The sequence below is a fragment of the Aspergillus welwitschiae genome (genome assembly GCF_003344945.1).
Source record: "Aspergillus welwitschiae strain CBS 139.54b unplaced genomic scaffold BDQ94scaffold_8, whole genome shotgun sequence".
Lineage (NCBI taxonomy): Eukaryota > Fungi > Ascomycota > Eurotiomycetes > Eurotiales > Aspergillaceae > Aspergillus > Aspergillus welwitschiae.
This window is the reverse complement of record NW_020798702.1, coordinates 373,459-387,046: the sequence shown is the minus strand read 5'-3', so window position 1 is coordinate 387,046 and position 13,588 is coordinate 373,459. Positions and strand designations below refer to the sequence as shown.

The 13,588-nt window shown below is 49.1% G+C and overlaps 5 protein-coding genes across 5 annotated transcripts; 2 read left to right on the top strand and 3 right to left on the bottom strand.

Annotated features, from left to right (window-relative positions):
* Window positions 1–422: 422 nt before the first annotated feature.
* On the bottom strand, window positions 423–4,957 carry BDQ94DRAFT_185817 (peroxidase/cytochrome P450 family protein; the record flags this gene model as incomplete). Its single annotated transcript, XM_026774983.1, has 12 exons — window positions 423–850; window positions 908–1,184; window positions 1,244–1,477; window positions 1,544–1,964; window positions 2,033–2,509; window positions 2,569–2,630; window positions 2,692–3,478; window positions 3,549–3,891; window positions 3,952–4,041; window positions 4,095–4,203; window positions 4,283–4,447; window positions 4,523–4,957. 12 exons carry the CDS (start codon window positions 4,955–4,957, stop codon window positions 492–494), a joined length of 3,759 nt encoding a protein of 1,252 aa, XP_026628830.1. The 3' UTR covers window positions 423–491.
* A 921-nt stretch (window positions 4,958–5,878) lies between these two features.
* Window positions 5,879–7,467, top strand: BDQ94DRAFT_185815 (T6SS phospholipase effector Tle1-like catalytic domain-containing protein; the record flags this gene model as incomplete). Its single annotated transcript, XM_026774982.1, has 3 exons — window positions 5,879–6,062; window positions 6,143–7,060; window positions 7,127–7,467. The coding sequence occupies 3 exons, from the start codon at window positions 5,879–5,881 to the stop codon at window positions 7,447–7,449; spliced, it is 1,425 nt and encodes a 474-aa protein (XP_026628829.1). The 3' UTR covers window positions 7,450–7,467.
* Window positions 7,468–8,239: 772 nt separating this feature from the next.
* BDQ94DRAFT_185813 (HET domain-containing protein) lies at window positions 8,240–11,061 on the bottom strand. The gene is made up of 2 exons (XM_026774981.1): window positions 10,330–11,061; window positions 8,240–10,261 (listed from the first exon to the last, which is right to left on the bottom strand). The coding sequence occupies exons 1-2, from the start codon at window positions 10,985–10,987 to the stop codon at window positions 8,298–8,300; spliced, it is 2,622 nt and encodes an 873-aa protein (XP_026628828.1). The 5' UTR covers window positions 10,988–11,061; the 3' UTR covers window positions 8,240–8,297.
* A 160-nt stretch (window positions 11,062–11,221) lies between these two features.
* Window positions 11,222–11,856, top strand: BDQ94DRAFT_139289 (uncharacterized protein). The gene has a single exon (XM_026765398.1). The coding sequence runs from the start codon at window positions 11,609–11,611 to the stop codon at window positions 11,834–11,836; it is 228 nt and encodes a 75-aa protein (XP_026628827.1). The 5' UTR covers window positions 11,222–11,608; the 3' UTR covers window positions 11,837–11,856.
* A 114-nt stretch (window positions 11,857–11,970) lies between these two features.
* Window positions 11,971–13,110, bottom strand: BDQ94DRAFT_157996 (uncharacterized protein; the record flags this gene model as incomplete). Its single annotated transcript, XM_026768851.1, has 3 exons — window positions 11,971–12,681; window positions 12,736–12,802; window positions 12,857–13,110. 3 exons carry the CDS (start codon window positions 13,108–13,110, stop codon window positions 11,971–11,973), a joined length of 1,032 nt encoding a protein of 343 aa, XP_026628826.1.
* Window positions 13,111–13,588: the final 478 nt, after the last annotated feature.

Genomic DNA, 13,588 nt, shown 5'->3' with positions numbered 1-13,588 from the left:
CCTTCTTTCCTTCTTTCCTTCTTTCCTTCTTTCCTTCTTTCCTTCTTTCCTTCTTTCCTTCTTTCCTCTCTTTTCTTTTTTCTTTTCTTTTTTTTTCTCGACCCTTTTTTATTTAGAGTTTACGGTTCCATGGGTCAAATCGACGGGATGGCTGGTACATCCGTAATCCGCAGAGGATTTTGCATCAAGGTATAGTAATAATGCGACACATTCTCTCTCTTATGGCCCTGGCTGGCTATCCTGCTCCGATTGTGTTACGGTCACAGCTAGCTAAGTAGTCTGTGCCAAATCCCAGAAGACGACTACAGCTACAGCTACAGCTTCAGCTCGTAGTTCTGAAGTACACTATCATATCGCCACTACAGTATGATAATACCTATCACAGCTGAGAACATATCCCTCATCTTCATTTTATTCAACAGCTCATCCCATTCATTAATAACTATGACTATGAATACCTCAAATACTCTCCTTCCCTCTCATCCAGCATATCAATTCAAAGTCCCCGAAAACCTCCCATAACTTTCATCATCCCCAAGCATAGAAGGCAATGACGACGAAGACGTCCTAGTTATCTCATGATACTGATGGTGATGGTGCTGCCCAAACGAATACTGAGTCGACATGCCCATTCCGCCGTCTGTCATGGTGTAGCTTTCCTGTCTTGTATATTCTGGATCTCCATGATGATGATGCTTAGTAGGTACAGTGGAGTAGATTGTATCGTCGACACCGTCCTCGTCGCTGGTATCAGGATTCTGGTCGATGACTGGGAAAGTAGGTGCTGGCGGGGGTGGTGCTGGGGCTTCGTATGCGCCTTTGCCGTGTCCGGCGAAGTGGAGTTTCCATGCTAATGCGGGCAAGATTTGTTAACAAGATGAGTTGATAAATGTATAGTAGCACTTACTAGTCGGATCTTGTGTCATCCACGACCAACTATCATTTAGATAGACCCGTCTCCCATCGACGATGATACTTTTCAGCATTCCCATGTCGCCTGGGGCTGGTCTGAGGTATTTCAATCCTGCTAGGACTCGGAGCATGGAGACAGCGAATGTCAATCCGATTTCCTTGCCTAGGCACTCGTGAGCGCCGTAGCCGAAGTGGATGTATGCGTTTGAGGGTCGGTCGAGCTTGAATACTTCCGCGTCGGGAATGCTGGTTGGGTCGCGGCAGGCTGGGCCCTGGATGGAGTTACTTAGACATTCAAGGAGGAGGATGAGATGTGGGGTGAGCTACTTACGAGGAGAGTGATGACTACGTCGCCTGGCTTGAATTCCTGATCATTGATGGTGCGATGGGCTCTGCAGACGCGAACGGTGCATTCCATGCTGGTTAGACGTTGCGCTTCGAGCACGTATTGTCGGAGAAGCTTGTCGATGGAGCCACTGTTGTCCGGTTGGGAAACGAGATTCTGGATCTTTTTCCAGTGGTCGATGTTTTCCGGTCGGAGGTAATATTGTAGGACGTCGGCGATCTAGGTGATGAGGATTATGTTAGAAGAGCGTGTGTCGCTGTGTCGGGGATTAGAAGAAATACGAACCAGCCCAACGGGCGCACCAACACCCCCAACTGCTGTAAGCCAGCAAACTTCCGCTGTCTCAGCCGCAGTCATGTCCATCTCCATCATTTGCTTGGCTACGTTGTTCCCATACCAACGCAGAGTACTGACTTCCGACTGCTGATAGCCAGTCAACTTTCCAAGCAAGTGGGTTTTCTGCGGCTGGGCTTGTTCGTTGACGACCTTGAGAGTAGTCTTGACAAGGGCCTCAGCGCTTTCAGAGGCCCATTTTCTGCGTTGCAACATCAATCCTGGGTCGGTGTTGTTAAAGCCCCAAGTGCGGACATTCATGAGATGTTTGTAAACCGTTGCTGCGTTCATGCTGCCGGATTCATTTTCTGGGGTCTTCATGTCCAGGCAGAAGAGGTCCGCCATTATTCTTGCATTGAGGGGGATTGCAACGCTAGATTGTGTCAGTAAGCCTCCAGTTATAATGAAAGACTATGAGTGTCAGAAGATAGATCAACTCACTCTCGAATGATATCGACTTGATTCAGATCCTTGGACAGCTGCAGGGTGTTCAGTTCTAGAAGTTCTTTGCCTAGCCTAACAGTCGTCTGCGAAAGCAATTGGTTGAACTGATCCGGACTAAACAGAATGGACTTGACGAGCTTCTTTTGCGCTGCATTAACCGGACCGTCTCCTCCTAACATATAGTCATTGAACCTCTTGCCCGGTATCATATCATTGAGATATCGGGCCCATGGGACGCGGAATGTATCCTGGTCTTTCAATACCTCAATGGTGGTGGCATGGTTGGCGAGCATGATCGTATGGGGTGGCGGTTTTGGATCCTCTTGACTATATCTATCGATTGTTCCAATCTCTTTCGCAATTTGTTCGTTCATTTTACGGGTGAACATTGGCTGGGTTGCGTGGAGCGAGTTGTAAGGGAACCATCCGGGCAGTGCGCGTTGGATCAATTTGTGGAACATTGAGCCTCCCAAGCTATGATGTATCAGACTAAGCCAATGGTTATGGATCACGTTGCTCCCACGGATACTCACATATCGTAGTCTTGTTGAACTTCCCGAATTCCCCAATTAGTGAGGTTAGACGCAGTGTAATCCTAGCTTCCTGTTAGCTCGTCCACTCGAAAGCGGCAGATTGGATGAAGAGATTTAACTGACCAGAGTCAAAAACCGGTCCGATCGAACGAGAGTAACTGCATCGCTAAAGACCGCTCGCCCAACAGTGTAGGGAGGGCATCCACCGCAACCCGGATCCATGGCAGGTTTGGCATCCTCCAAGAAGATCCCGGGATACATCTCGACCATGTCCGGGTGATCGTACAGCTTTCGCAGGAGATCGGCAATTTTAGGATCAGGGTTAATGTCCTCAAATGATGAATGCCGTTTTAGTTTGAAGAAGTCCCGCATTTCATTCAAGGACGCGAGGTTCCACTTGCGAGCAGTGAGGATGCCAGCAATCTCGACCATGCGGAGTGCCTTGGGAACCATCCTAGCTCCGAACAGTCCGGCTGGGTCTTCCATACTGTCCTTCAGGATCTGTACTAAGTCGGCATCATTGAACCTACCATCCTGGTTGCGTTTCAGCCCACCAAACTCCCGCTTACTGGGGTCTTTCTCGATGCTCCGTTCGTAATTTATCAAACCTTGCATGAACTCTTGTGGTGTAAGTTGCTCCAGTGGTTTCTTGAGGTCAGGAAACAGACTTTTCAGGAACTCGTTTGTCCATTGTTCATCCCGCCGGGAAATAACAGAGTGGAAGCGATATAGGAGGTTGAACTCTGCAGAGACCTGGTTTCCCACGCCTCGGGGAACCCCATCAGCGTCGAAAGCTCGACTCACGGCCAAACGAGGGTCCAGTGTCCAGTCACTCGCCGAGTGATGAGTGTTGGTCAGTCCACGAAGGTAATCGTGCAGTGAGATGTTTACGTAGAGCCCATTCACAATACTATCCCAGTATTAGCTGAGTTATTCCTAATCATACAACAGTCATGGACAAATGTAAGAGATCAACTTACAGGCGAGTCACCTGGAATAAGTCTTCATCTTGCTTGGCTAGTGCCTTCCGCTTTGCGTCCTCTGATGTTGTTGGCGGTAGAGTGAAGCGCCCATTCTCATTTATCTTCAGCAGGACATCGGCCACGTAGTTGTGGAAACGATTGTACATGACAAGAATAACGTTGACACCAGGGGGCTGACCCAACAGCCTCTTCTCGTGAAATGTGTCGGGTTTAAGCATCCCGCGTTGCATAGTGCGGACCCTCAGCTGGTCTTCATAGCTGGAACCATACAGAGGAGCGAGATCCAGATATGACGAGGTATCTGAAATATTGGGGTCGCGCCGGTTCGTGCAGAAGACATCTAGATGGTCTTAGCGCCAAGTGGCTTGATATAAATGTCGGCTATGTATAGTAAACTCACCATGAATGATAATGCTTGCATGATAGAATAGAACCGACGAAATGCCTGCAGGGTTTTCCCGGAAAGTCGTGTCATCACGGGCCATGAGGACTGGATTATGATTGTCAGTACTCTACTGTTTAAGCTCGAGACTCGAAACTCACGGTCAAAAAGAAGGCCAGGATCAGGCTGCACTCCGTGCAGGGCCTTGAGCCGGGGCACCGATCTCGCATACGGACTGCCTGCTTTGCCAAGGTCAGGCTCTAAAGGGTTCTATAAAATTAGAGTCATATATAGGTCAGTAAAGTCCTCACCCTTTCCTAGACAGCAGGTGGGGAGCTTGTGGACTAACGTTGTAGCTCCCATCTGGAGTGCGATACTGATACTTATTCCCAAAGTACGACAGCGGAGGGTGCTCTAGGCTCTGCCAGAGTTGGTCGATCAGGATGCCGGTCAACCTCTGTCGGGACTTGGAGGTTCGCGGTAACATCGAAACGATGGCGATGACTTTTTCCATCTGCAGCGATGAGTCCTTCATTAGCAATGGATCTCTACAACGGAATACTGAATTATGTGCCGAAGCCAAACTCACCAGCATTTGGCGATCATCGATCGGCTTTCCTTTAGCCTTCACTAATTGGATCAAAGTACGAAGATCGCTTCTTTTGCCCTTAAGTCCCAGGGCCGAGAGATCTTTGACAAGGCCTGTGGCAAGAACATCGGGATCTCCATATGGCTCCCCAGCCTGATATTTCACGTCATCTTCTACTTCTGCTAACTCTTGTGCATGGAACGTCCTCGCATATAGTCGTTGCCAAAGTCCCTCTCCCGTTCCGACAATGCTGGATAGAGCCGCTCTTGTGGCCTTTGGAAGGAAACGAGGCCTTAGCTTCCATGCCGGGTGTTGATGGGAAGAGAAAAACTTGGCAAGTATTTGAAAAGGTCGTGTCAGATCATCTGCAAAGACCCGCAGGTAGAGATAAGATAGAAGGCAAAGGAGAAGAGCAATGAAAATGGAGCCCATCATTCAAGAAGGTTAAATTGGGCGAGATACAACTTCAGTCGTTCGTTGTTTTGAAAAGAGCAGTCTATCGCGACATTTCTGCAACCACTATGAGATGTGTGTCGAAATACTTATACTCGAGGCCGATCTCTTCGAACTCAGTGTACCATGACGACCAGGCCACCAAGGCCAGCTGGGAGAAAACTCCTCGATCCCGGCGCGTGGGTTAGCAGAGATCCCCGAAGACCCTGACGGGGAACACCGAGCAGACAAACACCTATCAATCGTGCGTGCACAGCCCAGCTGAAAGCACGAGTTCCGGTCTGGCCGCGCGCCCAGAGCTGTCATTGCGACAGCCTGCAGACCTCGCCAGCCACACGTCGCCTGATTGGCAGCAGGGACGGCACATATGCAGAGGGAAAGGTAGATACCCCTCAGGTGGTCGTGCTTGTGGAGGAAATTCAGCCAGCCACTATGCAAGAGAGTGACAACGAGAGGGGTCCCATCAAACATTGTGGTTTTCAGCTGGATAGATCAGCATAGTGACAAGCCAATCATTGGTATGAAGAAGGGGTCGGACCCCGGCGGGACACAGACCTCATGCAGCGGCTCGATCATCATGAAAGCTGACCTAATGATAGATGCTGGAATGCAATCTCGGCAGTTTTTACCTCACGAACACCCCCACTAGCGGTTCGTGCTGAAGTCTCCTCCCCGCGGCCCGTCATGATCGGCGCCGGGCATCATGATTAAAGGTCCCCGAAGGTGCTGCTGTTTGGACGGTTGCGTATACCCTTGATAAAAGCTGGGTATTTGGCATGCCCCGTACTGTGTCATTGATAATTATTATTGTTTCTAGGGTTCATCCATCTTTTATAGCTGTTGTTTCTCCCATTTCGTAGTTATTTCGTTCTTTGTTGCACCTGGCCAGAATTTCCCCGAGCCATGCCACACTCAACAGTGGATCAGGCATGCAGCGCGGAAGCGCCCTATTCTGGTCCCCGAAAGCTCGTACTCTGCCTCGATGGCACTGGCAATCAATTTATGGGATTTGAGCGCGACTCGAATATCGTCAAAATATACCAGATGCTCGAAAAGAACACACCCGGACAGTTCCATTATTATCAGCGTAAGTTGCCCACTAGGTAGTATGGTGATTAAGATCAGCAACAAAGCGTATGTTTAGCACTGAGCTCACACATTAGCCAGCCGGGATTGGGACCTACGTCGAAGGTCAATCGTCCAGCTCCGGATTGCTTCGGTATCCGCGAAAACTGCAGTCGAATATCATAACCACCATCGATCAGGGGGTGGGAACCACTTTCGAAAGTCACGTCCTCGCAGCATATCGCTTTATCATGCGGTATTACTCGCCGGGTGATCATATCTATATCTTTGGGTTCTCGCGGGGAGCATACACTGCGCGATTTCTAGCGGAGATGATTCACGAACTTGGTCTTCTCTCACAGGGTAACGAGGAGATGATCCACTTTGCCTGGGAAACATTCAGCAATTTCCAACAAGCGCGAGGAAAGACCGATCGCACTGCAAAGGATGAGGCATTGATTTCATACATGAAGAAATTCAATACTACCTTCTGCCGCCCGCAAGTGCAGATCCATTTTCTTGGATTATTTGACTGCGTGAACAGCGTTGGCCAGTTCGAGATTCCATTCCATCGGAAGTCGCATCAGTACCTTGTCAGTCCGGCCGCACGGCACATCAGACATGCCGTATCGATCCATGAGCGTAGACTCAAATTCAAACCTGCCCTGGTGCTGCTTGACAAGACCAAGCCAGTGGATCTGAAGGAGGTCTGGTTTGCAGGAAACCATGGTGATGTGGGAGGGGGCTGGAGTCTTGCGCCTGGACAGTTCCACCTTTTGTCTGATACGCCTTTGAACTGGATGCTGCAGGAGGTTCTTCATCTGGAAAACTCGGAAAGCAAGTTATCCTTCCACACGCTCAATGTCGCAGACGTAGTGGAAAGGGAGAATGCGTTTCCTGGGAAAGAGGAACCTGGGACCACAGCATATGATGTGCGGAAACGCACGAACCAGCCACACGATATGCTCATGTTCAATCGGGGAGCGACTTTTCTGATGGTAATCTTCTGGTGGATTCTCGGTATGCGTGTCTCTCTGCCGTGCAGTTATCTCTCTGCGATAACCCAAGCCATACTAACCTGTATAGAAATCCTCCCCCTCTTCACGCGACTCGAACTAGAACACGGCAAATGGGTTCCTCGCCAATGGCCACCCAACATGGGCGCGCCTCGCGATATCCCCGAGGATGCCGTTATCCACCAGAGTGTGCATGAAATGGTCCGGGCGGGCATTCTGGATCCGAAATCGATTCCACCGCGCGGGGGGAACAACTCGCACCTGCCTTCCACCGCCCGTATCACTGGCGCGTGGAAAGCGATGAGAAAGAACCAGGAGAAACAAATCTCCTCGCTGTTGCAGAAGAAGCCTGCAGGCGCACTGAGGAAAGAATTCGATGGGAAGGCTGATTGAGCAGCTTTTAGTTGTCAGGTGGGGGGGCTGGAGAGGTTCACCGATCTCAGGCGATCGATATGTGTTGGAGAGCCGTTTCGGAATAACTAATGAATGCTGGTGTGGTAGACCTAGAGCGGCTGCTCGCTACGGTATTTACATTGAAGTCAAGTAAATAGTTAGGGTATGAAAAACAAAAAGATAATCCCATAAAGCGCGAGTTATATAACGGCACCGTTACCATCCTTAGCAACAACTTATATCAGAAAGACTCTTTAAAGTAAGACAGACAGTACAGTAGTACTAAGTACTAAGTACTAGATTCAGTCACTGAGTAGCCAGTTCCGACGCGGGAGTGGGATGGCTCGGCCCGTCGGAGGTCACCATGGAGCCTACACACTAGAGATACATGACTACAACAGCTAAAGCGAGATAATAACTTCTCGAATTATTCTGGAGGCCAAGTGGGTATCTAATGGGTATTTTTCCGTTCTGTGCTCTGCAGAATTGGGGTGCGGCACCTCAATCTACAGACTACTTTGTTACGTACAAGGAGCAAAGTTAGTTGAGTGGTTGGGGAAAGAAAGATAATCGGGAAGGAGAAGGAAGGTTAGGCCGGGGTAATTATAGTGGCTTCTATAGTTAGTATTTAGTAAGTACTACTGTAGAACGGGCAATAAAAAGAATGGCCAATTTCTGTTCCTTCTGTCGAGCCATACTCTGACCGAGGGTTATTTACCAGGAGTAACCCAAAGGGAGCCGCAAAATTTACATGTGTGGTACCGTCTATCAGGGCCTGATGAGCTCAATGACAGTTTCCTAATTCCAGGATGATTTTTTTTTCTATGTGTCAGCTCTGCCCATGCTATCTATACAAGGTGGAATGTCTGGAACTGAGGGTTCTGGTCTATCCATCGTTTTAGATAACCCCGTGCCAGTCCAGCACGCCGACTAATACCATTTTCCGTCTCAACAAGCATAAGCTCGATCGAATGAGGACCATGCGTAATTTGACTCAATGATACTCCTGCAGAATCATACCAGAAGTCTTCGTTTCTTGGTTCCAAATTCTCTGTCTCGGAGACCCAAGGTTCTGAAAGTGAAATAGCAAGCAGACTGAAACAAGATTCGGGATTATGTTGGCGAACATGGTTGATTCGCTCGATGTTGATGGAGCCATCGAAGACGAGGGCAAGAAAATCGCCAACTTCAATAGCAAGTATGTCTTTTTGGAGCGACCTATTCTTCTTCAGGCTTAGTTGTAATGGGTTGAGATTAAGTGATTGAGTGTAGACAAAGATGGATCCTGGAGGACATCCTTGACGCATATTCGAAGGAAATCGCGCTTCTATATCTTGTTCAGACATGTTACCCTGTGACATTCCATGAGCCTCATCGCAGAGATGCCCAAGGGTTCTCCATTTCCTAGCAAAAATCTTGTATTCGCCCCACGTAAATGGAGTGTTGAGTATGCCCGGTAGAGATCCCGAGAAACATCCACATCTCCAGGCCATCACAACGCCAAGTCGTGTACGTAAGTCCCTGAAATTACAAGGAGCATACAACTCATGTGCAGTATGTGTCATTTCCTTCTCGTTCTTGTTGTTGGGCGACTTCACATCATCTAGTTTGTTCGGCTTCTCTGGTTTCCCCAGGGTATTTGCGATTATCTGAAGTTCTAGTCGCTGTCTCGCCCTACGAGGGATCGCCCAAATTGCTAGAGAAGCCCGCATTTCTGCAAATATGCCACCTTCCCTGGCTGATGGTTCGACTGTTATGCGACCTTTGATGGAAGACCACGACCAGGAAGGAAATGCATCACCAGGAGCTGCATGCCTCGTGGAATACGGTTTCTTTTTCACCGTCCTCCAGAGAATTGCATCACTGAAGATATTAAGGGGTATGCCATAATAATTCTCGGGTCCCCATCCTGTGTGTAGAACGCCTGCGAATGCGCGAAGTACATCACACTCCCAAGTTAGTTCCCTTTTCGTGAACTGTTTCACCACCTTGGCATAACTCAATAGCGCAGCCCCTGCGGTTTCAGCGGTATTGGGGTAGTCACCAGTTAACTCATCTTTTATGTTTTTGTGGTTGGAACATTCATAGAAAACTCTTGTGTCGGAGAATAGAAGCCGTCGTGATGAGAGCGTCGCCTCTTGGAACGTCCAACCCCTAGTAGACCATCTCGATTTCCGTAAACACTCTGTATAAGCGGGGGCTTTCTCAATCAGGTATATCCCCTGTGTTGTTCCAGTCCAGGATGCCGGTCGCTTCACCAAGTTTACCCCCGGAAGGCCGTGCTGAGCATTGTTTCCAGCCAGAGCGATGATTGTTACATATGCTTGTGCGTATATGTCACCCATAGAGTTGAGCCAATGAGCTTTTCTGCTAGGATCGTCGTCCTGCAATATGCAAAGGCGATCAATCCAAAGATAACCTATCCCCATTTTCATACAAGCAACAATGGCGTCATCGATAGTCTGTGGTAGAGAACGGCTGTCTAAAGAGCCTTTCCTCATCAGGTCTTTTATGTTCATCGTCGTTGCCTGCAAGTCGCTGCTCGTGGCCCCCCACACATAGCTCAGAGCCGCATATCGACATGCTGCAGGGGCAATGGTAATGCACCGTTGACTGGTGTCAATAACACGAAGCCCAGTTACTTGCGATGTATCAGGCTTTGCCTGGAGGGAACCCTCGCGCTTGATAGAGTTGTGGCAATCACTCACCCACATGTTAACCTTCTGCCAGTCGACCGTCTGTTGGGGTATAGGTGTAGAAACGAGGTGATGGCCATGAGTAGGCTCAATTGTCCCGAGAAAGACCTTGCTACCTGCATAATGCTAGTCATTACCCACTGCCCTGTAGCAAAAGCCTCTTACTAGTTGAGGAAATACGCACCCTTAATCCACCAATTGCGTTCCGTATAAAAATACAATCTAGGGATCAATTTTTCTTGGGGGACGTGCACGTCCAACCACATTCCGAAACTGCATTTGACATCTCCAACTGTCTTTCCATCTATATGTAGATTTCTTCCCACTCTTATGAAGCACTGTGAACCAGGTGGCAGATCTCTTTGTTCCATCACCTCTTTAGCTGGCCCTGAAAACATACGGCAGGTTTCGCAGCTATGGGAACGTTCTTCTAAGCCTTGGACGCATCCCAAATTCAGATAGATATCTTCCAGTGTGGTTTGAAATCGTTCAGAGCAATCTAGCGCATGCGCGTCAGCATGAGAGGCTAAAAGTAAACACTGTATCAGGTGCCTGAGCCTCATGTGTTTGCATCTCGCACAGAGTTGATCCTCGGGTGTAGTGTTGCACTGATGACAAGGTTCGTGGAAATAGGCTCTCTGGATCCTTGGTCTATTCAACACGCCACCCTTGAAATATTGGCTTCTACGGCGCCCTGAAGAACCTCTTGCCGCGGTTACAACGCGGAGGTCTTCCAGGCAGTCACATAGAGGGCATATGTTTTCAGCACAGTTACCATTTTTTGACGAATCATACAGCACCTTAGCGGGCAACCGCAAGATAGCAGGTAGATCTTCGGACATTTCGTGGAATTCTCACATAAAACGAAAGGAGCAAAATATCTTATAAGCGCGTTTTATGTTGTAGTTGAAGCATCAAGGCCGCTGTTGGGAGAGGAAAGAAGATCCGAGGAATTATAACGCGTCATGTGTTAGCCTGGTGGGGAAATCACGGCAGATGCATGGATGCCCAACTTAGCCTGATCGACATTAGCCGCATATCTGCGATAGTTTATTCTTAGGGCCTTATCATACAAAGTCGAGCCAAAGGAAGCCTAGATAATATCTCACATACCAAATCCCATCATAAGCTTTTTCTCGAAACAGGCAGTCTTGAATTTCATAGCACGCTGTTGTATACTAGAACGAGAAGTCGGCGCTTGACCGCAGTGCGTGGCTGGAGCCTTGCTAGCAGCTTAGGCACCTTCTGTTTGCGGTTTACCTTTCTATGCCTAGTATGCGTTTGCGGTGTTCTCGGATACCAGACTTGGATCACTGTTGAAGTTGACACCTGGGGCGCCAGACATCATGCTGGTACAGGTTAAGTGAGTGGAAAGAGTTAGAGGAATCAGATCAACTCGCACCTGTTTCGTATTAGCGTCGGCCTATGTCATCTCTCAATGTATTTTCTATCCTCTACTTTATATGATGTGGGATACGGAGGATGGTGGAATGAAATCCCCTGCCAGATTGCTTACTCCCATACTGAAGATCATTTGGCAGACGCCACTTGCGGCGAATATTTCAAACCAGTCTTCTTTGTTTTCCATCTTTATTTTCATTCTTTTCTTATTCATTTCATGTATCAGACATAAGTATTATGCGCTTAAATCCAAGTTTTCTAATGTCAAATATACAGTTTTCTGCATGTAACTTAGAACTCAGTACTAATATACCATTCCTTCACAAAAACAGCCTCACAACATACATTCCAGCATGATCATACTCATCCACCGTTTTATCTAACATCAAAAGGCCAACCAAATCCCAGAACCAGAGCAACAAAATCAAACAGCAACCGCAACCCCCCCTTCCACCCCAGCAACACCAGCCCACCTGCCCCTCTCCTCCTCGAGCATCATCCCTGTCAAAAACCTCCCCTTAGCATCCAACGTACTGGGACTCTTGAACACATCAAACTTAAAATCATGCCACTCCTTAGCAGACCACATCTTGCCCGTGGCATCCCTAAACGTAACATCATCATTCGGCCTCAAAAAGTACGCAATACTGTAACGGTCCTCCTCCTGCGTCTCCTTCAACGGCACAACACGATGCACCACACTCGCCAGCTCCCCACCAGACGGGAAGCGCAAACTATCGCCAACATTGATGATAGCGTGTCCCGCACGAGGCTCGATGAATTCCCACCGCTTCGTCTGCGGGGAGCAGTACTGCAGACCCCATTGCGCGGCGAGCAGGAAGGTGAGCGTGCCAACGTCGGTGTGCTCGTTGTGGCCGACGCTGGTGGGCTCGCTGGTGCCGGCTTCGTGCTTGGGGTAGCGCAGGATGCCCAGGGTGGAGGTTGACGGACCGGGGTCGGCGTGGTAGGTTTCGAAGCGGGAGGAGCCGGTCAGGTTGAGTTGGGTGGAGAGACGGGAGAGAATCATGAGGGTGATGGTGTGGGCTTGGTTGATGAAGTTGAAGAAGGGGGTGGATTTGGTGCGGATGCTGGTGGTGAGGTCGGTTGAGCCTTTGAGGTATTCGCGGCGGGAGAACTGGGTGTCTATTAGTGGTGATAGGGTGCGGATGGGGTATGGGTGGTGATGTACCTTAAGGGATTCGTAGCCGTCTCGAGTCTTGGGCTTGGGGCCTTCTTCGGTGCCCATAGGCTCGTAGCTGGGGTGGTTAGTCGTTGATGAAGTACAGGATGAGTTAGGTGATGTGACTTACCCGAAGTTATCGTCGTTGCGGGCATCCTGCATCTTGATATCGAGGGGCTGCTCGAAGTACCCCTTCATGATGGACAGCATGTCTTCCCAGAGTTGGCAGAGCTCCGGGTCGCTGGTCATGTTGAGATAGAAGAAGCCATAGTTCTGGCAAACGCTGAGGAGTCTCTTGTTCTCCGTCTCATTGTCTGCACGGAGAAGATCAAGCTCGATTGTCGGGAGAGACTCCGCAACGAGAATGGGCTCGGTGATGGCCATTTTGGAACTTTTGAGGAAGAAAGAACGCTTGATGGGAATGTCTCTGGGTTGAGAGAAAGAAGAATTGGATTGTTTTCGAAGCCAGACATGCAACTTTTGACCTCCTTATATGCCCCTGGAGTTGGCCCTCTTGTGGCAGTCACGGCAAGTATCTACAACATCATTCTCCGATGTGTACAGATTCCTCAAGTCCCGTCCTACTTCCACCGACGGCTAAGGGGCCAGAATCTCAGAGACGGCTTTGAGATGGCGTGATTCATCCTAACGTAACCCGTAGAAGGATAGACGATTCCATCCTCGTGTTCGCTAAAGTGGTGATACTACCCTGCTAGCTGTTCTAGATCGCAAAACATCTTCAGGATCTGGTCCACGGCAAACAGGAGGCGACTATGAGACGACGACTTGCTCGGCATGTTTGCTCAAAGAGGAAGCTGTCTTCATCAGCGACAGGAGGCATGAAACGAATGCTAGTTAGGTA

What these genes read in the sequence shown, in the direction of transcription:
- BDQ94DRAFT_185813 (XM_026774981.1), bottom strand. Translation starts at nt 10,987, where the DNA reads ATGTCCGAAGATCTACCTGCTATCTTGCGGTTGCCCGCTAAGGTGCTG. An exon ending in ACGCAATTGGTGGATTAAGG is followed by an intron (nt 10,262 to 10,329) that starts GTGCGTATTTCC and finishes AGCATTATGCAG; the next exon opens with GTAGCAAGGTCTTTCTCGGG.
- BDQ94DRAFT_139289 (XM_026765398.1), top strand. Translation starts at nt 11,609, where the DNA reads ATGATGTGGGATACGGAGGATGGTGGAATGAAATCCCCTGCCAGATTG.